Here is a 25,643-nt window from a genome sequence, read left to right on the forward strand (position 1 = left end):
ATCATGGGAGTGATCCGTATCACCGTCTGGATCCAGGAGGCGGTTATGTTTTCGGAGGTCTGCACTCTCTGAGTGCTTTTCTAGTTTACATTTAATGTTACTGGATATCTCTCATGTTTATATACATCTAACGTCACTGGAGATCTACCATGTTCACTAGACTTCCTAGAGATCCGCCATAAAGAATTTGCATGTATGATACTGGAGATGCCTCCAGCCAGTGGAGCCAGAGCACCTTGAAGTTTGCTGGCCCAATCTACTAGTTACTAACATTCCATCAAAACATTTGTGCTTACACATTCCATTAACCACACAACCGCAACCCAAACTACTTGTAAACCTTAATAGGCCCTTAGAATAGTACAACACTATTGATATGACTGTTACTGGACATAGTCTGCAAAATAAGCATGAGTTCATCTCCTCAGACAGCTGAGGGGTGCCGTCCTCACCCGCCGTCCCATTGGTCTGTTCTGAGCCCAGGTTCCCCGGTGCCCCGAGCTCTGTGGCTGGGCTGGCTGGGGACAGCAGTGGGGAGAAGGGCTCCTGAGCACCCCCAGAGTCCACCAGCCCGTTGACGGAGCCGTTGTGGGAGTCCGCCTGAGACTGGTTAAGAGTGTGCTCGTCGTCCTGGAAACTGCCGTTAGCTGTGAGCTCAGTCTCCAGCCCTGATGACATCAGGATCTGCACGTCTACATAGAGAGAGGGAAGACAAGAGCATTCCAGCATCACATACTGCAACAACAATAAAAAACAACAACAACAACAGCAACAAGAACTTCCATTTACACCTCAAGAAATGTATCTATATAGTGCTTTATCAGGGCACCCAAAACGTTTTAGAATGGGCAACATCCACCTGAGTATGCCATCACATACACATTAACTCAAGGGCAAAAGGAGACAGCAAAGGAAATCACTAAAAGGATATTATTTCACTGAACTAAATTAAGTGTTAAACAGATACATAATTCTTTTAAACTGCTTCGGTACATCCTGAAGATATAATCACTTAGATGACATGCTTGTATTCAAGCCAACCGTACTTTCGCTACTTTTCAAACATTCATCACCATTTGATGATGAGTTAACAGCTACAGAACAGAACCGTTTTCACTTAATCTGTCTCTGTGTGAGGGATTAGGGTTAGGATGAATGGTGTAATGTGAAATTGACTCATGGTAGAATAATCCACCCAAAACTCTATCACACTGTAATTATCCATATTAGATTGTCCCGTCTCTGTGCCAAAAAAAAAAAGTGAACCAAAGGAATGTCTGTGACCATAAAGCATTGGTGTCCATTTCCTTTTTAAGTCTCCTCTAACAGTGTTGGCTAGCTCAACTTGTGTTACACCGTCAAGCAAACCCAACCGCAGCTGTTCCTTGCATGAGTTTAAGCATATACAGATCCCATTTCTGGATGAACACCTCATCAATCCTCTCAATCATTCTCGCGTCATGAGAACAACTCTTAAAAAGTCATCACATGTCCTTTACCGGTGAAGGTGGCAGGTAGAAAGGTGAGAAAGATTTGCTGGGGGTTGACATATTTGACGTAGCACTTCCACTGGGGTATGGAGCTCTCCCCTCTCCCCTCCGCCAGCTGCTCCTCGTCCACCAGCTCCGCGTTGCTGAAACTCTGTCAAGGAAACAGAGAGAGAGAGAGAGAGGGGGTAGAGGGGGAGAGGGAGAGAGAGAGAGAGAGAGAGAGAGAGAGAGAGAGAGAGAGTGAGTGAGTGAGTGCGCAGAGAGAGAGAGAGAGCGCAGAGATAGAGGGGGAGAGAGAGAGTGAGTGAGTGAGTGAGTGCACAGAGAGAGAGAGAGAAAGAGAGAGAAAGAGAGAGATAGAGAACGAGAGAGAGAGAGCAGAAAGAGAGAGATAGAGAGAGCGCAGAACACATGTCATCGTCGAGGCAATCACGATGGGCCTCTCAGCAGGCCCCACCGGAGGGATTAAGGAAAATTGAAATTTTAATCACTGTTTGGAGCATTTCAGATGGAAGAGACACTCGTCTGGTGAATTCTACTTGACACTCGTACATCTTCCCTGATGCACATTTCCCCTGAAATACCCAGATTACCTAATGTTACCCCAACAAGATTACGAAATCTTGGCTGATTATGCAAAGCCAAATGACTGAGACAGAAAGTTCGTATTTATTTATTCATTTATTTAAATATCTAAGGTCAGTCGGTGTAAGGGGTGTTCTAGCTTATGTCTTTTAGTGGAATAAGTTCAAAGTAAAATCCCCAAGACAGACACAGGCATGAATTAATTTATATTGCTTCAGTTATGGTTCCTGGTGTGAACGGCATTAAGGAGTTCACCTGTAGCGTGCTGGTGGAGCCAGTAGCCTCTTTGCTGCTCCCGATGGTGTGGATGGACATGACCGTGTCCTGCCTCTCTGGGGGCTTCAGACACTCCTCTGCACACAGGCAGAAAGACATATCCATATACATCACATACATACATACATACATTCATATACACAATACACATTGTGTATTAAGGAAAATTGACATTTTAATCACTGTTTGGAGCATTTCAGATGGAAACGACACTCGTCTGGTGAATTCTCCTCGACACTCGTACAGTACATCTTCCCTGATGCATATGTCCACTGAAATACCCTGAATACCTAATGTTCCCACATTGTTTATCTGAACATCATATTCAAGACTCCCATCTCAAATCCCATCCAAGTGCAGGGCATTTGAGATGGCTGACAACATTAAAAGGTTCTCTAAGCACAGCTGGGTGACGTCACTTTTAGATAGCTCACAACTCCCTCCCCCTCCCCCTCCCCCTCCCGTGCAACTGAAACGGTCATGAACACGAATCTCGTTGGTGATTGGCTGGAACAGTTTGTTATGTTTCATGGTCCATAGTCCGTGCTGTTTTTGTTGCAGTTTATGGAGCCTGGGCTTTTTTACAGCGTATTCAGGGAGAAGGCAGCTAGCGGATCATGAGATATTTGCTGTATGCATGTGACAAAAAAAGTTCAAGCTTAGAAACCACGTAACATGACTTTGACAACCTCTAATGATGAAGGAAATTAAATCAGTCTCTCATTGTCAAACCTGTCCTGGTGAAGACCATAATAGTCCAAATGCGTAGGCAGTAGGCACGCTTAAATTCAATAGCCAAATTACAGGCTTTCCACAATGAGATCTCTTGACTGCCTCATATGGTTTGTAACATTAGAGAACTATTAGGATCCTCAGACCGAGTAGCATTGGAGCGACGCCCAGGGCCCCAATTTAAAAATTGGCATCGGAGAAATAACTGGCAAAGTGCAAAGAGCCTTGAACATGAGCTAAAAATATTGTGTGGTAGATGAGAGAATTGAACAGACCTGTGACCTGTGTTAAGAAAAATCTATGCAGCTTGGGCAATTTCTTCGCTGTTTTCTTGTTATTCGTTCACAGATTTCTCTGCAGAGCTCCCTGTACAGATTTAGCGTATATATTTCATGACACTTGCTCAATCGGTCAGTCTGCAGTTTCCTCTTTCCCTGTTCCTCCGACAACGGTTTACTCGCTTTCTGCTTCTTTTCGCTGGATCAGCCATGACAATGTCTGAGAAATTCTACTCTAGTTCTAGCCGGTGCCTGTATGTGAGTAGTGCAGGAAAAGCAATTTGTTACATCACGAGTATGATCGCGAGGCTGCGAGACTTTTTGTTTGGCAGTGCCGTTGCCCGCCAGCCCAAAGTTGCAAGGGTGGTTTTTCAGCTCACAGGCGCTACACTGTAGGTAAAAGCGAGACAGCCACCATTCAACCCGAAACAAGACATAAAACCATTCCAATAACTCTGAAGTTGTTCAGTTAAAACAAACTAGTTCCCCTTTAAATAAGCAAAGAGATGTTGTCCAGTTATCAAATTAGCTTTCGTTAGACTTTGTCTTTAGTCTTTGCCTGCCATTCAAATTAGGGACACCCTGTTTTACACCCTAGTCACACTCCTTGCAAGCGATCAACTCATAGAAATTACCTTTGATTACAGGCAGGGAGAAAGGAGCCACATGACCGTCCCTTTCCCTGTCCAGGATGTGATGCATGAAGGTCACGTGATCCACGTCGGCCAACGGGATCTCGCGGTCGCTGAGGTCTTGCTGCAGGGAGCCGTGGAAGAGGCTGAGCAGGAGCTCGTTGGGCAGGGAGGGGGCGCCCTGGAGCACCTCCTCGTTCTCCGCTGAAAGAGGGAGGAAGGGAGGGAGGGAGCGAAGGAGAGAAGGAGACAGGACATTCATCAAACGTAATGTCCCGTACACCAAATGTCACAGCTAACAAGCCGCAAATGACTGACAAGGTCTGGAAATAAATGCGCGAAGCGACACTTTTACAAATTGGATTTCACATTCTGCTGTATACATTGCCCAGATGCTTGGTCCTAAGTGGCTCAGAGGATGGATGTGGCACAGAGTCAGCATGATGACTCCCTGGAGACTGAGCCCATGCACTTGGTGTTACTCAAACCATGTTCTATCATTTCTATCAAACTTCTGAGTCACTGCACACTACCATCAACATGAGAGTGGCATACTCCACGTCTGATGTTTGTTTGATTACTTAGTTTCCCTTGTTTGTTTGCTTTGATTACTTAGCTTCCATTATTCGTTTGTCTTTTTGATTACTTAGTTTCCATTGTTTTGGTTTTTGTATTACTTAGTTTCCATTGTTTGCTTCCATTTCCATTTTATCACTACCCCTCACACCAGCACCAAAACACTTTCACTGCCGCCATGCTGATTCCAATTCAGTCCCATTTTTGGCAGTGCGCTTATGAAAATCGATTGTTCATTACCTCCACTAAGGGGGTTATGTTTTCATCTGGCTTTGTTTGTCTGTTTGTTTGTTTGCTCGCAAGATATCTCAAAAAGTTATGGATTTGAATGAAATTTTCAGGGAAGGTCTGAAATGACCCAAGGAAGAAACCATTGAATTTCGGGAATGATCCGTATCAGCGTCTGGATCCAGAAGGCAGTTATGTTTTCGCTTGACGGCGGAGGTTTGAGTGATTTTTTTTCTCTGAGTTATCGGAGTGCTTTTCTAGTTACAGATTGTGATGACATCCGCTGCACCACCGGGCAACAGGGGACAAACAACAACAACGTGAGACGACAGCACCACCGTATCAGTGCTGGAGTGTGGCGGGCTTTAAGGTCAGGGAGATTTCTACCTCTGCTGAGGGTGAGGAAGAAAATCTCAATCTGTTGGCACTTGGGTAGAAGCTTCATCAAGTCGAACTGGAAGGGCACCGTCTGGATGCTCTCGGTACTGGCAGACACCTCTCCATCTTCAACATAGAAGTGACAAGACCAGCAGTTAATGTTCATGACCAAAGCTGTCACTGTATACCTGTGCATAAAGATTACTTTAAGACACTTTAAATCTTTCATTCTTAAATCCCTTTAAAATGTGAGGGTATAACTCTACAGACAAGTAAACAGCAAAAAGAAGGGCATCCCTAATTTCTAACAACTTAAAACCATGAACCAAATGAACAAACAAACACAGTAAATACAACCCATTTAAATTGCATAGCGGTGTGAAGGTATACTTCTCCTCCACGGGCATAACTGGACATTGATGGCTTCATCCACAGTGTAGATTGTTCACGGCTGTTTTGCTCAGAGGGGGGAACACTCACCAGCAGTGTCCTTGGCGCAACAGAAGGGGTACACCTGCTCCTTGTTCTGGCACAACTGGCTCAGGTACTCGAAGGTCATCATGGTGGACATGCACGCCACGTCTCTGGGGAATATCTGATGAGGACACAGAGGACGCTCATTTGCAACTTCTAATGGCCACTCAGTGACAAAGTTCCAACAGCCTGGCGTATAAATATCCTTTTCAAAATGTCTTCTCACATCACCTGGAACGGTGCATCCAGAAAGCTTAGCTATTGCTACAGAGTGCAAGTAAAGCTAACCTAATTACCATTATCATGAGATTTAATGAAAAATATTTCCAGTATCAACAAATGTAAACATAAACATCAACATACAAGCACGCTTTGCTTGTATATTTGCACTTGTGGATTAAAGTGTCTGCTAAATAAACTAGAAGAACACTCAGAGAGCACAGACCTCTAGAGAGATAGGCATGTAGCTCTGGTGCATTCAAATCAGTGGTATCAGTATCACAGTATCAGTGTCATTGGCTTTTAATGTCTCGATATGAACACTGTTATATCACTGTTATACACTGTTATATCACAGTTATACAGTGTTATATCACTGTTATAACCACTTTTAGGCCACCAGTTGTCAAAAAAATGCTATACTGTTGCATGAATTCCTTCATTCAACTTAAGCCTAACCATATACTCAATAAACTCCAAGGTCACTGTTTTGAGTGAGACCATCAATGCATTTCCTTGGTCTGAACACTAGAGGGCAAACCAAGCGTGAATGCCATATGACAAAAGAGTAGCAAAAGCAAAACTAAAATCACTACAGTAGCGAGGGATCTGTTCCAATAGGTCATAGGCTCGTCCTTGGACCATTTCACAGATTTTACCCTATTTTCATGGAGATCGGGCCCGTCGTTTATGCTTAATTCTGAACACAGACAGATGGATGAACTGTACAGACAGACAAGAAAACCTGATCGTAATGTTACGCAATGTTACGCATAACGCATGGCTACTGACTGCCTGTGGGATCTCCTGGTAGGTGAGGCCCAGTAGGTGGCGCTGTTGCTCCTGGGCGCTCAACACCGTCCCGTTCTGGGGCTCCACCCAGCACTCCGTCACCAGGTTCAACTCCGTGTCCACATCGATGGCCTCCACCTCAGTGTCGTTGTCATCGTCAGTGGAGAAGCTTAGAGGTAACGAGAGACACGGTCAGAGCAGGAGAGACAAGTACAGTGTGAAGCCACTCGCTGGACAACTGCCAAGCAATACTAGATATGTTTATACACAAACACTGCTGGCATGCATATTAGTCAGGGGGCCAATTCTGAAAAGGGCTTCCGTTAAGACTTTTGCGGACATGTTTTGGTACAAGCGGTCAACCTATTATTTTAGTTAGAAGACACCCATAGGTAAGATATTATGGTGGTTGTCAAGCAAAATTTTTTGGTTTCCTGCTCAACATGACATGCCAACGATAAATGTTGAATATCTCCACAACCACATGGACCATATAGATAAAAAATGGTATGGAGTGAAAGCTAACACTCGTGGGATGTCTGCTGAAGTGTCAGAATGAACATTTATTGTACAGTATAAGAGACAACAGACCTAGAACATGAAAAAAACAATCTCCGCCTAAAGAGAACCAGTTTTCAAAGTGAATATCAGATTGGAAACATAACATAGCATTCCAAAACCTCTATCAATCAGTACCCCTATCTATGGGAATGAGTCAAGCCAAGTTTAAAGCTTGTAGGGAGAGACAGTGCACTGCTGCACATGTTGTAATACTTTAATGTTATGGCAAAAATGTAGAACTGTAGATGGTGGTCTATGGTGCTATTTGACTTCATTAATGTACCAGGTTGTGACAAATTGTGTTTAATGGACATATCACTATAGTTATCAATTCTACCCAAACATAACTGCTCTCAGTTCTTTAGGATTAGAGGTTAGTAACTAGTTAGTAGTAATAACTTTGTAATAGTCGTATGGCAAAGGCATTTTTCCCCATCCAAGCAGTGGTGCTCGGGTATAGGCAGCCAACAGAAGAAGGCACATGAAGGATGGCATGCTTTCCCCCCAGCTTTTAACCACAGAGGTCAGGTGCTTGGAGCTTGGTGAGTACAGGTCAGGTGCTTGGAGTTGACGATATGTGGATGTGAGGAAAGTGGAAGTCAGTGCAGTACCAGGCAGTGTCGATGTCCCTGACCAGGACTCAGACTGAGCACATGGACATGGTCCCTGGGTACCTTCTGTTGGCTGCCTACCTGAGCACCACTGCTTGGCTGCACTGTAAAACCCGGGAAGTTAACTTAAGTGTATATAAGTCATTCAGCTGAGTTATTTCTATGTGTGTAGTTTGTGTTGGGATAACTTTAAGGAGTCAAGTAAACTACTGTATACTCATTTTATTCACCTAATTTCAACTTGAGTAAAATACAGTCATGGCTGAAAGTGTTGGCACCCATGTTAAAGTTGACTAAAAAGAGAAATATAAAATCATATTTTGGAAATTGATCTTAATGCCTTAAGTAATAAAAGTAGAACATATCCAACCTTTAAGGACACCAACGTTCTATGTGAATGAATAATGTATCATAAATAAATAAATGCATTGGCACCCCTATGTAACCCTATGGGAATTTAACACAAAGGGTTAACATAGGGGCAGGCAGATTTTTAAAGGCCACTTATTTCATGGATCCAGGATACTATGCATCCTGATAAAGTTCCCTTGACCTTTGGAACTAAAATAGCCCCACATCATCACACACCCTTCACCATAACTAGAGATTGGCATGGTGTTTTATTCAGTTGGCCTATTACTGTAGCTGGTTTTATTTGCATTGAGCTCAATGAGCATCAAACAGGCGAATAGGCTAACTGAAGAAAACTGAACAAAACACCATGCCAATCTCTAGGTATGGTGAAGGGTTTGTGATGATGTGGGGCAATTCTAAAGACCAATGGAACTTTATCAGGATGCATAGTATCCTGGATCCATGAATAAGTGGCCTTTGAAAATAAAAATCTGCCTGCCTCTATGGGAGTTGAGAACATAGGGTTAACATAGGGGTGCCAATACGTATGACCCCAGGTTAACATAGGGGTAGGGGTGCCAATACGTATGACCCCAGTCTTTTAAGGAAGAACATTTATTTATTCATGATACATTATTCATTGCATGGGGTGCCAACACTTTCAGCCATGACTGTATATGCCACTCATTTCAATTAAGTAATCATGGCAAGAAGTATATTCACACATTACATTTCCCAGAATGTCACTGTCCATAGTATTCTTAACACATTATCACATATTAATCTTGACTGAAATTGAATCTTAAATGCAATAGTTAAACTATATTTACGGCTATACTATAGCTGTTATGTCATTGTGTTATTTACATTGACACCACACACCATCAAGCAGATGACTATCCATAACAGACTTGGCCTGTGGGCTGATTTTAAAATCTTAGATCACTTGTAATGCTTCTGACAGACGTAATGATAATCTGAAGATACAGTATATCATGATGGCCAGTACTGCCATGGTGATAAATATTATGTTTCACTACCATCATTCTGCAGTAATCCTATTAATTTAATAGAAATGTAAACCTATAAAAAAATCCTGAAATCTTTACTCCTGAAGCTCATATCCTGTCCATAAGATAGGTAATATAGTTACTCAATGTAAACATGCATAATGTGTCTGTATCTCCCCAAGAGACAATACAGACAGACAATAGGAGGCTCAATCACACCATTGGGATACTCAACTTTGTGATACTTTCAAGTGACTATAGGTCAAAGTCAAATTGGGAAACACAATCAACTTTGCATTAGGCCAAGAAAAAATGAACTTCAAAATGTTCTTTATATTTTGAGAATGGGCTTCTCCTTAATGGTATATCTGACCATATTCTGAAAATCATCAACACAATATTTTTGCCCATCACCTGGTAAACAGTAAGAAGCCACAATTAACAGCTAAGAGAACAAATACTTATTAGAAAATCAAAGAAGCATTTACCCATAATCCATAGAAAATTATAGCTCACACATTGAGTACATTGCATTTTTTCGTGTGTAGGCCTACATAATTCTTACTTGTCATGACAATTCACTCAAGTTGTTATTAGGTGAATAAAATTAGTGTAGTTTACTTGACTCCTTTAAGTTATCCCAACACAAAATGCAATACATACTGTACAATATACTAATAACTCCAGTTGAATGACTTATTTACACTCAAATTAAATGAGTTGCCAAACTCAAATGTCAAGGCATCCGGTTTACTCAAATGATTTCAGATAAGTTAGCTTCCCAGGCTTTACAGTATACTCAAATAATTTGAGTTCAGTTAACTTCCCGGGTTTTACAGGGGAAAAACATACCTTTGCCATACGACTATAACAAAGTTGTTATTGCTAACTAGTTACTAACCCTAAAGTAGTGAGAGAGCAGTTATTTTTGGATTGAATGAATAACTATAGTTATATGTCCATTAAATATCATTTGTGTCACAGCCTGGTATATTAATGAAGTTAAATAGCACTATACACCACCATCTACAGTTCTACATTTTCACTGTAACATTTAAATATTATAACTTGTGCAGCATTGCATGTCTCTCCCTACAAGCTTTTAACTTCGTCTTCACAACCACCCTGATATCTTACCTATTTGTGTCTTCTAACAAAAAAAAAATAGGGTGACACTGACAGCTTGAACCAAAACATGTCTGCAAAAGTCTTAACGGAAGCCCTTTTCAGAATTGGCCCCCTGACACAACAGTGGCCCTTGTGGTGTGATACTCTTGTGGTATTTATTGATCATTATTTTTTAATGATCATGCTTGCACACAAGTTGGATTATATTGCACATTTGCCCAAAATTACAGTAGGTAACATGGAAGAAAAAGGAAGCACTTTGGGGGGAAAATCCGCTTTTTCCATTTTTAAGAATATAGTGTTAAAATGGACAAAATAACATTTTCTAAGCTGACAACCTGTCTAGAACTCATGTTGAGGGGTTAAATATCAATACTGGATAGGTTGTATGCTTGTACCAAAAAGTGTCCGACAAAGTTTTAATATCAGTTTTGGCCCCCTGACTATATAAGTGAACAAAACAATACTCTGGTTTTGGCAAGTGTCTGTGTGTGTGTGTGTGTGAGTGTGTGTGTGTGTGTCAGAGAGAGCGAGTGCACAAGAGAGAGAGACAACATCACAATTCAGATAGTCTCACCTGTCCTTTGTGGATGTAGAGTGTGGGGGGAAAAGGATGTATTGCACTATGCAAGTGTGACTCTCCTCCTCCACGCCAACAGGATGGCCCTGTAGTAGTCACACACACACACACACACACACACACTGCATCATCACAGAGCAAACGTGAACCAAGCCCTCAGCAGTACTGAAAGATTGATGGTGCATACACTGACGCAGGCTGTTGGCATCACTAATTACAAACAGTGTCAACACAGTGCATGCAATCAACATCAACTACACATTACCCCAAAACTCATTACTAACACGGGAAGCCTTTCATTTCTCACTGCTGGCTTTCAACAGCGGCGTCTACCAAAATACTTCACTGTGCATCAACCCAGCACTGACATCTAGTGATGGAGCGACAGAGGCAGCGGTACTCTTGGCCTCGTGCGAAAATGAGAACCTCTTTAGCCACATGGGCCACGATTCGAAGGCACAAAGACTTTGGCATCCCCTTTGGTCTGCACTATACTGCAGCGAAGTTCCCTGGCGCTAAGGGCTGAGATTTGTAGCCGCTCTAAAGCTTAGAACAGCACATGAAAAGGTAATGACTCCCCCACGGAGTGCTTGGTGTGATTTGTGCCACCTCTGGCTGCTATTAGCCTGGACATCTGTATTCCTCCTCTGGCTTTTTTTAAGCGCCCGCTGCACCGGGGGCATCTTGCAGGGCCGCTCACCTTCATCGGAAGCTCTGTCACCATGTTGACGATGCCCTCCCCGCTGGCGGCGTAGTGAAAGCCCTCGGAGATGCGAATCCTGCACAGAATGACACCGTTTTGCCCTTTAAAATTCTCAGCACAGGAAAAATTGGCAAACAAAAAAGCAACTGGAGGCGATGAGCCCGACGATATTAAGCCTCGATTAGGGGGCTGTCGACGGGTGTGACTAGAATGCTGTGGAATGAACGGATCCTTTTATGAGAATGATATTAGAGTTTGCAAAACTTCTCTGCTGAATGATTAATGAGCTCTTATCAAATGTGTTGCACACAAACAACTGCTGGATGACAGAGAATTACATCATTTGTTTCGCCCCAATAGCAGAGCCCGTGCAAATTAAACATGGGGCTTGCCTGCAGACATATGCTTGGATATGATTTTGCAAATATTACACACATTACACGAGTGTTATGGGAGGATCAGTGTCTTAAAAGTAGATCATATCCACTTCTTTCTCATTCAACAGCTCTGAGCTGATGAACTGTTCTGATCAGTTTACTGTTACTCCTTACTGGATAAGCCTGTTCAAGCCCTCAGCAATACTACTAAAAGACTGATAATGCACACAATAGAACACATTCTCCACACTGCTACTTGTCATCATTCATTAAAAAGTGTTAACACAGTTTTAACAGCAGTGTCTCAGCAGAATTACTTCCTTGTGCATCAACCCAATTCCAACATCTTGTGATGAAACAATTGGAGTCAGTTAACAGGCCAGGATAACCGCTAACAGCTAACCGCTAACAGCTAACCGCTAACAGCGAGCGCACTCACTCGGCCAGCATGGAGAGGATGTGGGCGACGGCCTGCAGGGAGACGGCGGGGCCCAGGCCGCTCTGCACCGTCCACACCCAGCGCTGGTGCAGGAAGTAGCGCGAGAGCGAGGCCAGCGTGGACGAGGCGGTGCGGCCGGCTGCCGAGCTCAGCGGGGCGGCCATGTTGGGCGGCTGGGCGAACGGCTCCATGTTGAGGATGAACGGCGTGCGGAAGTCCAGCGGCAGCTTCTCGTACCTGCAGGACGGTCAGTTTAAAACTTTAAACATTAAACATTAAACATTAAACTCGCATCTCTCAAATCTCTCTCTCTTCTATGAAGAGAAAACTTTAGCCACAACATTACTTACTGTACTCACTTAAGCCTGTGAGACATGCAGGAAATCCTACATTTAAAGATGAATTTGAAATACATTTGCAATAATAGAGTAATAATACATCTATGGTATGAAGAGACTAACAATGTAGGCATTTATTAGTGCTGTTGACAACACACCAAGCTGCACTGGGTGCAGGAACTAAAACCATGTCTACTGTTGAAAAGGAGCCCATCATTTATATAAAACATACTACATACATACTTAGTCATTAAATGCAGTTGAAATGCGGGTTGAAACTTTCTGCCACCTGGTGGTTGTTTGGGTACATTGCCTTAGCCTCGAAAAAAATCGTCTCGACAGCCTACGGGATCTCTTCGGGAGTCCCGCAGCAAAAGGTGCATTCTCAACCCGTACCCACTGTACTAAACATGAGTGTGGCCATGAGCCAGTCACCTGATCAGCATCTTCTCCAGGGGCTTGTGGAGCAGCACCACACAGGGGCGGTCAGACAGCGCGGGCTTGGGGGCCGGGAGCGGCGGCGACTTGGAGGGCGAGGTGTTGTTGCCCAGCACTTTCCTCTTGGTCTTGGGCGTGGCCTCCTTGTTCTGGACGCGGTGGGGGAAGCGCAGCCTCAGGATCTGCTCCCGCAGCTCGTCCACTATCTGCGTGGAAGAGGAGAACCGGCCGTCATGAGGCTGCTGCACTGACACACAGTGGTCAGCTAAGAGGAACAGACGGGTTTGTAGGGTGCTGGTATTACTGTTTGCTAATGCAATCGTGGATGAGATGGTTCCTTTAAACAGTAATCAGTATTTCTACTATCACTTACATTCCATGTGTGTTTGCTTTATCTGTTATTATACTGTATTATTATTACAAACATTGGGCCCTTCTCATTCGTCTTTTTATCTATCCTCCCTTCCTTCCTCGGTCCTCGTTCACACTTATATAGATAAAGAATGATGGCCCAGCAACAATGGGATAGTCTATCCAGTGTTCTTTATAAATCAGTGGGAATGAGCTGGAGGCCTGAGGAAGGAAGGAAAGGAGGATAGATAAAAAGACGAATGAGAATGGCCCCAACTGTTTTTTCAGTGCTGTAGATACATAGCTTAGCTTGGAAGCTATGTGGGTAAGCACACATACAGTATAGGAACAGTTTCAGTGATGTCCTTTCTACTCACAATTTGAGGTCAGTCACTATCTACTGAGATCCATCGGGTTCTGCTGGGATTCATGGCTCACCTTGTTCCTGGTGTGGGCCAGGGTTCCTATGGGGAAGCCCAGACGCAGCACCATGCATGGGGCTTTGGAGATCAGCCGCACCAGGTAGAAGGAAGTGGGCGGTTGGTCTGAAGCACTGTGGAGTCAACAACACATTTGTTAACCTTTCTTTGTATGCCTATGTGTGTGTGTGTGTGTGTGTGTGTGTGTGTGTGTGTGTGTGTGTGTGTGTATTTGTATTTCTTTCTGGTATTAGTGTATTTAGGACTGAAAAAGACAACTTAACCCCCAAAATCATAAAGTAATCATGCGCTCCATAAACACATGTCTCAAAGTTCACTGGAGAGGATATATTTCCCATGAGCCATCTGTACCTGTAGATGAGCTTGACGTAAGAGTAGCCCTCCACTAGCACAAAGCTGCTCCAGTCCCGCAGCAGGGAGGTGAGGGCTGAGTGGGAGATGCGGCACTGGATGGTGCTGAAGCGACCGTTGCTGCCCGCGTTGTGCACATGTTTGGGTACAGGCCTACACACGGGGGGGCAGACACAGTATCAGACGGATCATTACACCATTGCTGAATCCTTGGATCCAGCTTTTGTGTCTGTCTGTCTGTCTGTCTGTCTGTCTGTCTGTCTGTCTGTCTGTCTGTCTGTCTGTCTGTCTGTCTGTCTGTCTGTCTGTCTGTCTGTCTGTCTGTCTGTCTGTCTGTCTGTCTGCAGGACTATGCATAAAATGTGCAAAACCTGTGATTTTCATCTTAGTGGAAAGTTGGTGCAAAGGTGCAATACGGACACGGGAAGAACCCATTGCATTGCATTGCATTGCTCTCTCTCACACTCACTCACTCACTCAGCATATCGAGGCCATCAGGCAGACCTACATTAACGGTGGCCATCACGGATCGATTAAGTGTGTTAAGCGGGTGCATTAGGAGGCTCACGTGTCGTGCTCCAGGATAATGGCGATGCGGTGCATGTGCAGCCAGCGCTGCCAGAAGTTGGCGTCCATGGACAGGATGGGCTTCCAGTAGGAGGCGAACTGCGACTGGCTGGAGTCTTTGGAGCCGCTGTGCTGCAGCGAGAGAACCTGCGGAAGAGACAGGAGATGATTAGCCTGGTTAGCACCAGACCGTGACCCGCAGAGCCAATTCAAACGTGCGCGCCGAAGGTTTCGGGGTTCCCCCAGGCTAGGAGACGATAAGACGAGAGAGAGAGAGAGAGAGAGAGAGAACATCCGAGCTAATTAACCTCCACAGTCAAGAGCACAGTTTTATATGATGTGAATGCTCTAATCGTTTAGCAGTCATTGTTATCCACAGGGTCTGAACGAGGTGGTACATGGGGCAGCAATTTGAGCACTGTTGTTAAGCAAATCACCGATTTGCCCAACACATTTCTGATTGGATGACGGCGGCAAAGTTGCACGCTGGCGGTTGAAGTTCTCTAAATAAAAAGTCATTGCTCAATAACGGTGCCCGCAGAGCTTCACTCCATAACACAGCTCAGCGACACTGCTTTTAAAGTTGCCCTGTGTGGCATCACCTTTATGTAGTAGCCTACTTTACAGCTCCCGTTTCCATCCTTGTGTGTGTTGATCTACCGCTCGATCACCGAAGAGGAATAGCTATTACTGGGGAGAGACACTGGATGAAACTGATCAAAAGCCTCCCTTGAAAGCTAGCCTTGGCCAATGAATGCTCCATTGAGTTGAGCTGCAGCAGCAGCAGCAGCAGTAGCAGCAGCACACCGTGTGATTAAAGAGAGTGCCACTCACCGGGGTGGTGGATCCAGGGGGGATGTAGAAGAGTGGCACTCCGTTCTTTGTGCTCTCGGGAATGGTGTAGTGCTCGGGGATGGAGTTGAAGGACTGCAAGTGGACCAGCATCTGATCCGTCTGATTTATACTGCGGGAGAATCACGACACCAGAGAGAGAGGCATATAGATAACAGGGTCGTGGCATATAGATAACAGGGTCGTGGACAAAAAAAAAGAAGCCTTCCGCTTAGAAATAGGTCAATCGTGTTCTGAGGTCAATTCTAAAATCACCCTCTTTCCAAACAATGAAAACTAGGTCATAGGGACATGTAAACAAACAAGACAGAGACCAGATCAGTTCAATAAAATGATCCTCCGAAATGGTCCCCTCTAATAGTGCGCCACCCAATTCCTCCCATTCACGGCCCCCTCTGACACAGACTGCCATTGACCCCCTGCCCCACCCACCTCTGCAGCGTGTTCCAGAAGCGGCGGATGACGGAGGTGCGGTAGGGGCTGGTGATGGGCTTCTTCATGGTGCAGCTGATGTCGTGCAGGATGTCGTAGCTGCCCTCCATGGACACCTCCACCCAGGTGGTGCGGTTGCCCGGCTCCAGGGGCCAGGAGGCCACCGCCAGGTACTCGATCCGCATGTTGTGCTTCCACAGCAGCACCAGCTTCACCTCCAGCTGGGTGCCCCCTACAGGTGGGGCAAATAGGCAACACACAGGGCTCAAAAACACACCAAGCAATGAGACAGAGATGGGGTCATATAAAGGCATAGTGCTGTACATAGTACATAGCACTATACAGTACTGTACATAGTACTATATAGTATTGTACATGTACCCATTTCAGAAATACTTTTCATAAGTTGTTTACAGAGTGTGAAAAATATGGGATTGACTGGGGTAATGGGCTTTGTTTACTTTTTACAGTAGGTTGTATATGATTTGTGTGTGTGTGTGTGTGTGTGTGTGTGTGTGTGTGTGTGTGTGTGTACCTTTACAGAGGCTGATCTCGCGTATGGTGTAGCCCTCTCGGAGCCGCACGGACACCACACTGACCAGGTCAGCGTGCACCTCCTTCTCCGTGTGTTTCTTCCGGCGCATCATGAGCGCAGGATTCCCACTGGTCGACACCAGGTGTTCATTAAAGAGCTTGTGCTGAGCAACTGCACACACACACACACACACACACACACACACACAAAATACAAAATACAAAAACAGATGCAAATTATGTCAATTATCCTCCCATCACCCAAACATCTGCTCACAAATATAAAAATGATGCTGCACTGGATGTACAATTAGCCTGATGAAACATTAAACATGAATGTAACTGTTGCATGTCAGTGTTCAACATTACACACGCATAAGGACGCAGCTGTGGGCAAATGAATTCGCAAAAGGATGTGAAAGTCCTAGAACAGCATTTTAAACCACATACGTGTTCTGTTCCTCTTATTATGCTTCAAGCAAGGCACACTTAAATGGCCACTTGAATAAACATCTAAGATGAGATAAGATTAGCAAATATCTGTATCCTAACTCTTAATCTGCCAGCCTGCCTAATGGCATATGCAGTAGTATTCTCGGTATCTAAGGAGGAAGCCAAGCACTACAGGGCCTTAGAAGTCCCGCTCCAGCTCCAGCTCTGTAATGCTTATGGAAATGAGTGAAATAGCGGTGGGCAGAGAGGAGCTTGGGCGCTCAGGAGGTGTGAAGATAACATTAGGAGCATGGAGAGGAACCCACATAACCTCGAGAAAAAAAGGCTTTTTAATTGGAGCACAGACGGCCTGCCCAGTTCCTGAAATACCAGGGCAGTGAAACTCGGCGCTGACCTGTTTCATAATTCTCCCATTTCTGCGAGGGCTTTGTCTACCCTGTGCTCATCCCCCCGCAGATAAAAATCAACAGCATTCTTGGCATTTCCCACCACCGCTAGCCCGAGACAGGCACTGAGAGATGGGAGTCTGCTGCTCCCTGTCCTGCTGCATTGATTATTGTGCTGTCTGTGAACTGCGGCCAAGCAGTGAGGCAGGACTGATAGCATGGGGAGAACCAGTCACTTCCCCCCACTGGTTTATGAGCCCCTTGCTAAACCACACAACTTTGGAATAAACAACTTGGGTCATGGGGATTTCGCAAGATGTAAAAACTAACATGCCGTGCAGTTTGTTGATCTGTCTAAGGCCTTTGATACTGTAAACCATGATATTTCAATATGTTGAGTAAAATTGGTGATGGGATGGTTTAAAAATGATCTTTTTTTGTGATTTGACTGTGCAATATGTGACAGTATACAGTAACATCTGAAAAGTATGCTATTAATATTGGCTTTCACAATGATCCACTGCAGGGCCATTACTGTCCACCATATACATAAATTAGATTTGTAAAAATATCACTAATACGGTCACTCGTTCATTTGTTCTAGATTATGGTGACTTTCTATATGCATGCTTCAAAGACTGTGTTATGCTCACTAGACTCTGTGTATAATTATACACTATGTTTTATAACTAAAGCTGGTTGCTGCCTTTCTTGGCCAGGGTTCACTTGGAAAAAAAGACTTCTGTCCTAATGTGACTACCCTGCTTAAACAAAGGATACATTTAAAGAAATGATTCTCTATAAGTCATCGTTATGATTTGGTAACATCTTTGGTTATGCAAGTGTATACACACTAACATGTATTATCTCAAGCTATACACAACAGGGCTTTGTCCTTCGAATAGCTCCATCTCCAGTGTCATGGCAGTGTGAGGGCGTGCGGTCTTACAGCAGTAGTACTCTGGGTTCAGTGACTCGCTGGTCTTGAGGAAGGAGTAGGTGAGGAAGGCCTTGTGGTAGGCGTTCATCTCCTGGCTGCTGGGGTCTGGCTCGGGACAGGTGGACAGGTACGAGCCGAACGTGGCCAGGGAGATGAACTTCATCAGCTCCACATTGGGGATGTAGCCAAAACTGCAGTCGTACGAGTATGCCCCACCCACCTAGCAGTCAACCAATCATACGCACAGACATGTAATTCAGCAGACACTACATTTACAACCTGAAGCAAGTAGAAGAATAGAAGACTACAAATATGTTTTCATCTACTATGTTACTAAACTTACTAAACAGACACAAAGGGAAACACAAGAAAATTTCAACCTCTCAGTGATGACAAAACTCATCAGAATCTATGCAGTATTGAGCTAGCAGGCTAACATTGCAAATAGCATTGCGTCACATCAAAGTACCACTTTTTTCACCATTAACATGCTAATAGGTACAAGTTGTCAGCCCAGGCTGAAATAAGAAAAGTGGTGTTTTCCTATAACTTGACATGATCCTCGTGATTAGCAACTCACCTGGACAAAAGAGCAGGCAATTGTGGCACTTCTCAGCTGGTTCAGTAGCGTTTCACACACAGCCACATCTGGCACACTGGTGACTCCATCAGTGATGATAATTATACCTGCCAGCCAGGAACACCTGCATGAGTACTGGGCATTGCTAGAGTGTACATAGCATCACAGTCTGTGTGTGTGTGTGTGTGTGTGTGAGAGAGAGTGAGTGTATGTGTGTGTGTGTGTGTGTGTAAGGCTGCACACCTGCGCTGGAGTTTGGAGGCAGGAGCTGGAGAGCGAGGATACCCTGCCGCACCATACTGACTAGCCCAACATCCGCCGTCACCATGGAAACTCCCAGCTTTCTCTGAGGCTCTTCTTCCATGCCGTCGCTGGGCAGCCCATGGCAGATGGAGCCTCCATCACACTGCTGGCGCATACACACATGCACACACACACAAACACACACACGTACGCACACACACACGCACACACACACTTCAAAAAGAGAGCTGCCACATTCCGTCTGTGCTATGCTCATCTGTCAAATTCCCTTTAGTCACTTTTGTCAGTGACACCGCTGTGAATTATCTCTGAATTCACTATGCTAGTGACAAAGAAACACTTTGAACAGTAGAAGCGAGAGGCCTGACCTGTCCCCTGGCCTGGTCATTCTGCTGCTGAAGCACCTCGGCGATGTTGTTCTCCACAGCTCGCAGCTGCTGATAGATCTGCTGCAGGAACTTATCCAGGTCGGTCCCATCCAACTGACAGCCCTGCACCAACACCTGAGCCAAAGAAACTGTCCTTTACTTCTGCCATTTCTATTCACTCCCTATCATCACGTACTGGTTCTATTCACATTCTATAGTGTATCCTTTCAGTCTGTTCATCTTATCATATTCTTCTATGCATATGGTGTATAATGTATGCAAAGTATGTATCGTATATCTACAAAATATGATGTGTGTGGTGTTTGTACATGATGGCATACTGGTGACATTGTAAGATGCTAAATCACCTGGTGAGTGCTGAGCCCAATGATGGAGGAGTAAGCCAGGATGGTGATGAACACCTTGGGCTTAAAGAGCAGGTCAGTTCCAGGCACTTTGAATGGTCGGGCCAAACCAGCCAGACACCGGGACAGCGCATGGAACACCTCATCGAAAATCATCTCACCAGTGCAGTCATCCTGGACAGCGCAGACACAATATAGCCATCAGAACACTGGCCATACATGGACCATGGGGCCCATCTGAGAAGCAGCCTGTAAACGGCCTGTAAGAAGCCCCTAACGCAAATAGCTTTGTCATACTCTGGTGTGAATTTTAGCAAATGACTGAGAGGGGAGATTACATAATGCAAGTCCTTCCCTTGGCATATGGAATCGCAGACAGTGTCTGACTAGGCAGACTAGACCTCTTTAGATGGATAGATAGATATATAGATAGATACTGTATTGATAAACAAGGAGACATTTAAGAATAATTTTAACTGTCTAGGTGAATCCTGAAAGACTTAATGAACCAAACTGAGATGTGTATACATAGAGATTATACTGCACAGCATAACTGCATCATATATTCAAGCTGCCATGACCATCCACTATGGCCTGTGCTTTTAAAAGACAATAATATACTTCAGCCGAAACCTTCACCCGAAACCTTCACCCCTACCTCAACACTCTCAAATCAGTGTTGTAAGAGTTGCTCTGGTACCAGTGAGAAGCTTTATTGGTTATTGGGGTCATGTTTTAGATAAGAATAATCTCAATGTCGTAACAAGACACCGGCTTTCTTACCACAATCCCTGTGGAGGGGCTGAGGTCCAGCTCTATTATGAAGCGGTAGCGCCGCGCCAGGAAGTTTACACATGTGGCCGGCACCAGCTGGTAGGGCAGGGTAGAGGGAGAAAACTCCGGCTGCCATCCTTTGGGCAGGATGCTTAGAACGTCCAGCTCATTCTCTGACTTCTCCTGCAAGAAGAGGTGTGAATAACATCAGTGAGCACAGTAGCATAGTGTAGCGAGAGCAGGGAAGGAAACGAGGGCAAATTAATGATCTTTAAAGCCAAACTCACCAACTCAGCCTTAGGCGAGGGCTGAATGACCTGATTCAGTTTGCTCAGGAACCAGGCGAGACGGACATTCCGAGATATACGGTACTCCTCCTTCATAAGCAGGAAAACCTGATCTGCCTCCTCTACCTAGGGGCCAGGGAATACATCAAGATGTGAGCAGTTGAGCTTCAACAGTTTAGTTATCCTTCAACTGTATAAGAAAATACATTATTGAACAAGCTGTAATCTAGACATATACTTTATGTATGTGTGTGCATTGTACTATCGAGTATTTCAAATGTGCTTCTAGTAACTCAAGCAACGACAGATATTTATCACTGCCAGCTAACTGGCTGTGACTTGCAGTGATTTGCAACATGAACAGTTGTTTTTCTTTGAGTACAAAAATAGCTTCCTGGCACTGCTATGAAAGTATACACAGTATGCAAAGGGGTAAATCACCGGCCATACAAACCATTGCCATACACTAGCGCTGTGTCCTCCTCCGGAAAACAAGCGCAATGTGTCTGTGGCGAACAGGACATTGAGAGGCACGGTGTTTTGACGAGCAGCCAAGTTTTAACACGAGACAGCAGCCTTGTCGTGACTTCGTGTTTCCTCAATATCGAATTACTTAATGATCACAGTAACATTCTCCAGAGGTAGGCTATAGACATTTCGAGAGGGATCACCTTGGTTCATGTTATTTCCGTCCACAAAGGGAGTGGTTAGAAAACAACACACAGATGCAGACAAACGAGAGCTACCTAAATAGCTGACAAGCTTTTCTCCTCGTCCCGTGTGTGTCACTCTGTCCACGTTAACTCGTTTGATCACATTAATCGGAAATGTAGCGTAAATAACCATATATTTTTAAGCAACAGAGAAACTGCATTGACGAACAACTGAAATCGAAACACAAAGACACTAGTGCAGTCATATGTCCAAATCGCTTTTCAAGTGGCAACTTGGCAAGCTAGGAGACTACAACTAAACAGACACGCAGGCAGGGTGGCTGCTGTTATGACATTATGACATGAAGTTAACCTGGCCGGTTGGCCAACAAGTTGAATATCAAAACTTACCTCATTGTCCTGTCTTTCAGCCATGCCTTGGTGTAGTGCATTACTGGCAGATCCGTTGTCCGGATCCGTTGATGACAGACACCCTCTTTATATCGGTTAGACTAAGCTTTCGCTTGCAGTGGTCTCAGAAATTGTTGTTTATTTGGTTAAGCTGCACGATGACCCGGAAGTGTCCATGCGTTCAAATGAGACGGAGTACAACTACATATTTGGGGAGTATCAAATCATTTTTTGATTCTGTTAAGTTACATCGATTAAGGTTTTCAGTGTGACTGTCTCACTAGCGTAAACTGGACACAACGCAGGCATATGAAAAGCATTTCATACTTGAGGTGTTGATCAGTGGGTTTTTGGCTTCTCTGTGTTTTCCTAATGGGAAGTCAGGGGAACTATATCAACACTTATTGGTCCTCGAACTAATTGGCATACTCAATTGAGTCTTTTCTACTCATATTATAATGTATGACGAACAAAAACAGATACAAAAAAAAAATGTAATGGCTCCTTCAACTATTTGTTGTGGAACTAATAGGAGTATAATATTCCGACACGGGCCCTATTTCTGTTACACCAATTGTTTACATCCGCTTTGACGAGCACTGTGGCTGAAAGCCGCAAACTATTAGTCTACAATGCAGGTAAGAATGTGTTCAATAATGTAGTGCTTGAGAAATAATTTGTAACAATTTCGTGCACTTGACATGTGTGAGTCTCCTAATATTATCTAGTAGCTAGCTTCTGGTTGTTCTCACCACTGCTCTTACGAAAGGCTTCAGCGCAACATCGTAGCTAGACAGCTTCACTAGTTAGCATAGTAGTTGAAAGGAAGTGGAAACATAACGAAAAATAAGTGTTATGATAACTAATTGCCTTCTTTCTAGCAACGTGAAGAGAAGCAGTTGGAAGGCGCCGTTGAATCGCTTACCAGCAGAGTTGCCCATGTGAAAAATTCTCTGCAGAGTTTTATCTACAAGTTGGAGAATGAATATGAACGGCTAACATGGTAACTATCATCAAATAGGATTGTCGATCATGTTATGTGTGTGGCACGGGCATGCTCTCCGACAATACTTTTCTTGGTCACCGCGAGCCTTCGATTTACCGTGTTTACTGACTTCCAGTCATTCCTGGGAACAGTAGCAGCGATGACCAGATAGCGTGACGCCTATTTATTTTTGTCATATAACGTTAGGCATTCTGCAAGGTTGTGCGATTGAAGAGGCAATGTTGCATTTGATGAATGTTATGTTTATGTTCATTCTAGGCCTTCTGTGCTGGACAATTTTGCACTCTTGTCTGGTCAGCTCAACACAATCAATAAGCTTTTGAAAAATGACAAAACCCCATCATTTCGGAACCAAGTCATTATACCCCTTCTATTGTCCCCAGACCGAGACGAAGACCTCGCTGTAAGTTTTTCTGTGTGAGTGAGTAAGTGAGAGAGAGAGAGAGAGAGAGGGGGGGAGGGGGTATATTTACATTTTTGTCATGGTTCCATAACAATCCTAATGGCTTAAATGCAATCCTGTGACACACTCTTCCCTCCACCTCCTACCTCAGAAACTGACAGAGCAGCGTGTGCCCGTGTTCAGTCATGAGATTGTGCCAGACCATCTTAGAACCAAACCGGACCCTGATGTAGAGGAGCAAGAGAAGCAGCTCAATGCTGAGGCTGTCAGAATTGGACCAGATGCTGCGCAGGTAACTTGAACAAATAAACAGCTGTTTTGCACTGTCTTCATTGACATTGAGCAGACATGGCATGGGGAGTTGTTTCTAAGATCATGTGATTTCCATCCTGGCATCCACCTTATTCTACAGCCATTAATTTTGCAGATGTACTGTACATGTTGGACTTGGCATTGGTAACGAAAAAAACTGTGTTTTGCTATTGAATTGTTGTATTCATTCATTGTGCATTCCTCACCATTTTCTCAAATCAGAAACAGATCCAGACACTGAACAAACTTTGTTCAAGCTTACTGGAGAAGTTGAACAATCCAAGAGAAGACCGTGATTCAGAGAATGCAGGTACCCATCCTCATACGTTGGTAGGAAGTTACAGTTTGCATAGCAAGCCTGCAGGTTTTACAATGTACTGTATTACAATCATCCACAGTTCACAGTTTATATAAACTAGTGAATGTTGTATGCTTCAAACTCCATTTAAGCACTGTGTACTATATAAGGCATCAGAATCTGTTCCTTGTGCCCTCCAGCTCTACGTCAGAACAAGCCATCTTTCAACCCTGCTGACACCACTGCACTGGTAGCTGCAGTGGGCTTCGGGAAGAACCTATCCAAATGTAGACCTCCCGGGCCTGTGGTCCCTGGACACCCAGGACAGGGGAACATGATGAGTGGCGGTCCAACCCTCCAGCAGGTCACTATTGGCGGAGGCTCTGGCCACCAGGGAAACATTGGAGGACCAGTGTCTTCCCAGCAGACTGGACAGCCTGGTATGGAACTCTGTGGAATCCTAAATGTTTCTGTTTTCTTTGTTAACATTCTAATTCACACCAAGTGCTTCAGTCAAAGGTGATGGAGACCTCTAGAGGCTAATGGTGATGATTCATGGGGCAACTCTTTGAGCAATGGTGCCTGGATGTCTGCTAGTAATGGATGCATTACTGCTGAGTCCAGACCAGAGATGATGAAAAATGTAGCCTAATGTCATTGTCAATGGGAAAGTGTGCTGCCTAGTAAAATTATTCAAAAGGTTCCCCCAAGTACCATCACCTTTAGGTTATCATCCATAATTTCTGAAATGTGCCTTCTGATTTCTCACACACAGGGAAAATGCCAAGCAGCATTAAGACGAACATCAAGTCTGCCTCAGGTTCAATGCACCCATACAACAGATGAGATTCACAACTTAATGCTTTGGTGGGTAAAAAATGACAGGACTGTGTTGGGTTCTTCAGAATTGTTGTTGTTTTCGTTGTTGTTTTCGTTGTTGTTGTTGTTACTTTAAATCATCTTCTGTGAATTCTGAATAAATTGTTGTTATTGTTCTTTGTAAAAACGTGTGGTTTTTGTGGGATAGATTTAGCATGACACCCTCAAATAAATGCAACCACCAAGTCTGTCCACTAGATGGGGATGATGGATAATTTGTGCAGACTAAATTCCTTTTGTTACAAATCTTATTCAGTCTCAGTTATGTAGGAACATTCTGAAAAAAAAATCTTTGTATAATATTCTAAATTATGTGTCATATATTTCTTATTTCCACTGCTGTTCAAAAGTTTTGGAAGGCCTACTTTTTTATGAGCCTTTCTTTTTCTAACTATTAGAAAAAGAAAGAAAAATAGAAAAATTAAAGACTTTGGAATAACACATCTGGGGTTATGTAGTAAACAAAACTAGTGTACACAAAGCTAGATGTTTTATATTTTAGGCTCGTCAAAGCATAATTAAAAAAAAAAAAGTTCAA

At 44.1% G+C, this 25,643-nt stretch overlaps 2 protein-coding genes across 2 annotated transcripts in view; one reads left to right on the top strand and one right to left on the bottom strand.

Annotated features, from left to right (window-relative positions):
- szt2 (SZT2 subunit of KICSTOR complex) overlaps window positions 1-22,344 on the bottom strand; it is a 114,601-nt gene extending 92,257 nt beyond the window's left edge. Inside the window, exons 1-25 of the mRNA XM_062556676.1 lie at window positions 22,208-22,344; window positions 21,144-21,269; window positions 20,866-21,039; window positions 20,086-20,256; window positions 19,718-19,852; window positions 19,329-19,494; window positions 19,086-19,192; window positions 18,515-18,725; window positions 16,728-16,898; window positions 16,193-16,424; window positions 15,743-15,872; window positions 14,910-15,055; window positions 14,342-14,494; window positions 13,989-14,103; window positions 13,197-13,405; window positions 12,424-12,660; window positions 11,605-11,683; window positions 10,902-10,990; window positions 6,661-6,829; window positions 5,656-5,770; window positions 5,185-5,301; window positions 3,997-4,197; window positions 2,331-2,428; window positions 1,500-1,641; window positions 453-692 (exon numbers count right to left, since the gene is read on the bottom strand). Coding sequence (XP_062412660.1) covers window positions 453-692; window positions 1,500-1,641; window positions 2,331-2,428; window positions 3,997-4,197; window positions 5,185-5,301; window positions 5,656-5,770; window positions 6,661-6,829; window positions 10,902-10,990; window positions 11,605-11,683; window positions 12,424-12,660; window positions 13,197-13,405; window positions 13,989-14,103; window positions 14,342-14,494; window positions 14,910-15,055; window positions 15,743-15,872; window positions 16,193-16,424; window positions 16,728-16,898; window positions 18,515-18,725; window positions 19,086-19,192; window positions 19,329-19,494; window positions 19,718-19,852; window positions 20,086-20,256; window positions 20,866-21,039; window positions 21,144-21,269; window positions 22,208-22,231 — 3,757 coding nt within the window. The 5' untranslated portion in view covers window positions 22,232-22,344. The remainder of the gene's footprint in view (window positions 1-452; window positions 693-1,499; window positions 1,642-2,330; window positions 2,429-3,996; window positions 4,198-5,184; window positions 5,302-5,655; window positions 5,771-6,660; window positions 6,830-10,901; window positions 10,991-11,604; window positions 11,684-12,423; window positions 12,661-13,196; window positions 13,406-13,988; window positions 14,104-14,341; window positions 14,495-14,909; window positions 15,056-15,742; window positions 15,873-16,192; window positions 16,425-16,727; window positions 16,899-18,514; window positions 18,726-19,085; window positions 19,193-19,328; window positions 19,495-19,717; window positions 19,853-20,085; window positions 20,257-20,865; window positions 21,040-21,143; window positions 21,270-22,207) is intronic.
- Window positions 22,345-22,692: 348 nt separating this feature from the next.
- On the top strand, window positions 22,693-25,221 carry med8 (mediator complex subunit 8). Its single transcript, XM_062556679.1, has 7 exons — window positions 22,693-22,845; window positions 23,089-23,210; window positions 23,472-23,616; window positions 23,768-23,908; window positions 24,151-24,238; window positions 24,427-24,666; window positions 25,002-25,221. The coding sequence occupies exons 1-7, from the start codon at window positions 22,840-22,842 to the stop codon at window positions 25,070-25,072; spliced, it is 813 nt and encodes a 270-aa protein (XP_062412663.1). The 5' UTR covers window positions 22,693-22,839; the 3' UTR covers window positions 25,073-25,221.
- Window positions 25,222-25,643: the final 422 nt, after the last annotated feature.

The sequence above is a fragment of the Sardina pilchardus genome, chromosome 15 (genome assembly GCF_963854185.1).
Source record: "Sardina pilchardus chromosome 15, fSarPil1.1, whole genome shotgun sequence".
NCBI lineage: Eukaryota > Metazoa > Chordata > Actinopteri > Clupeiformes > Clupeidae > Sardina > Sardina pilchardus.

Excerpts from the sequence above, each read along its gene's own strand:
- med8 (XM_062556679.1), top strand. Across the intron at positions 23,617-23,767 it reads ACCGAGACGAAGACCTCGCT|AAACTGACAGAGCAGCGTGT; the intron begins GTAAGTTTTTCT and ends CTCCTACCTCAG. Across the intron at positions 24,667-25,001 it reads CCAGCAGACTGGACAGCCTG|GGAAAATGCCAAGCAGCATT; the intron begins GTATGGAACTCT and ends TCTCACACACAG.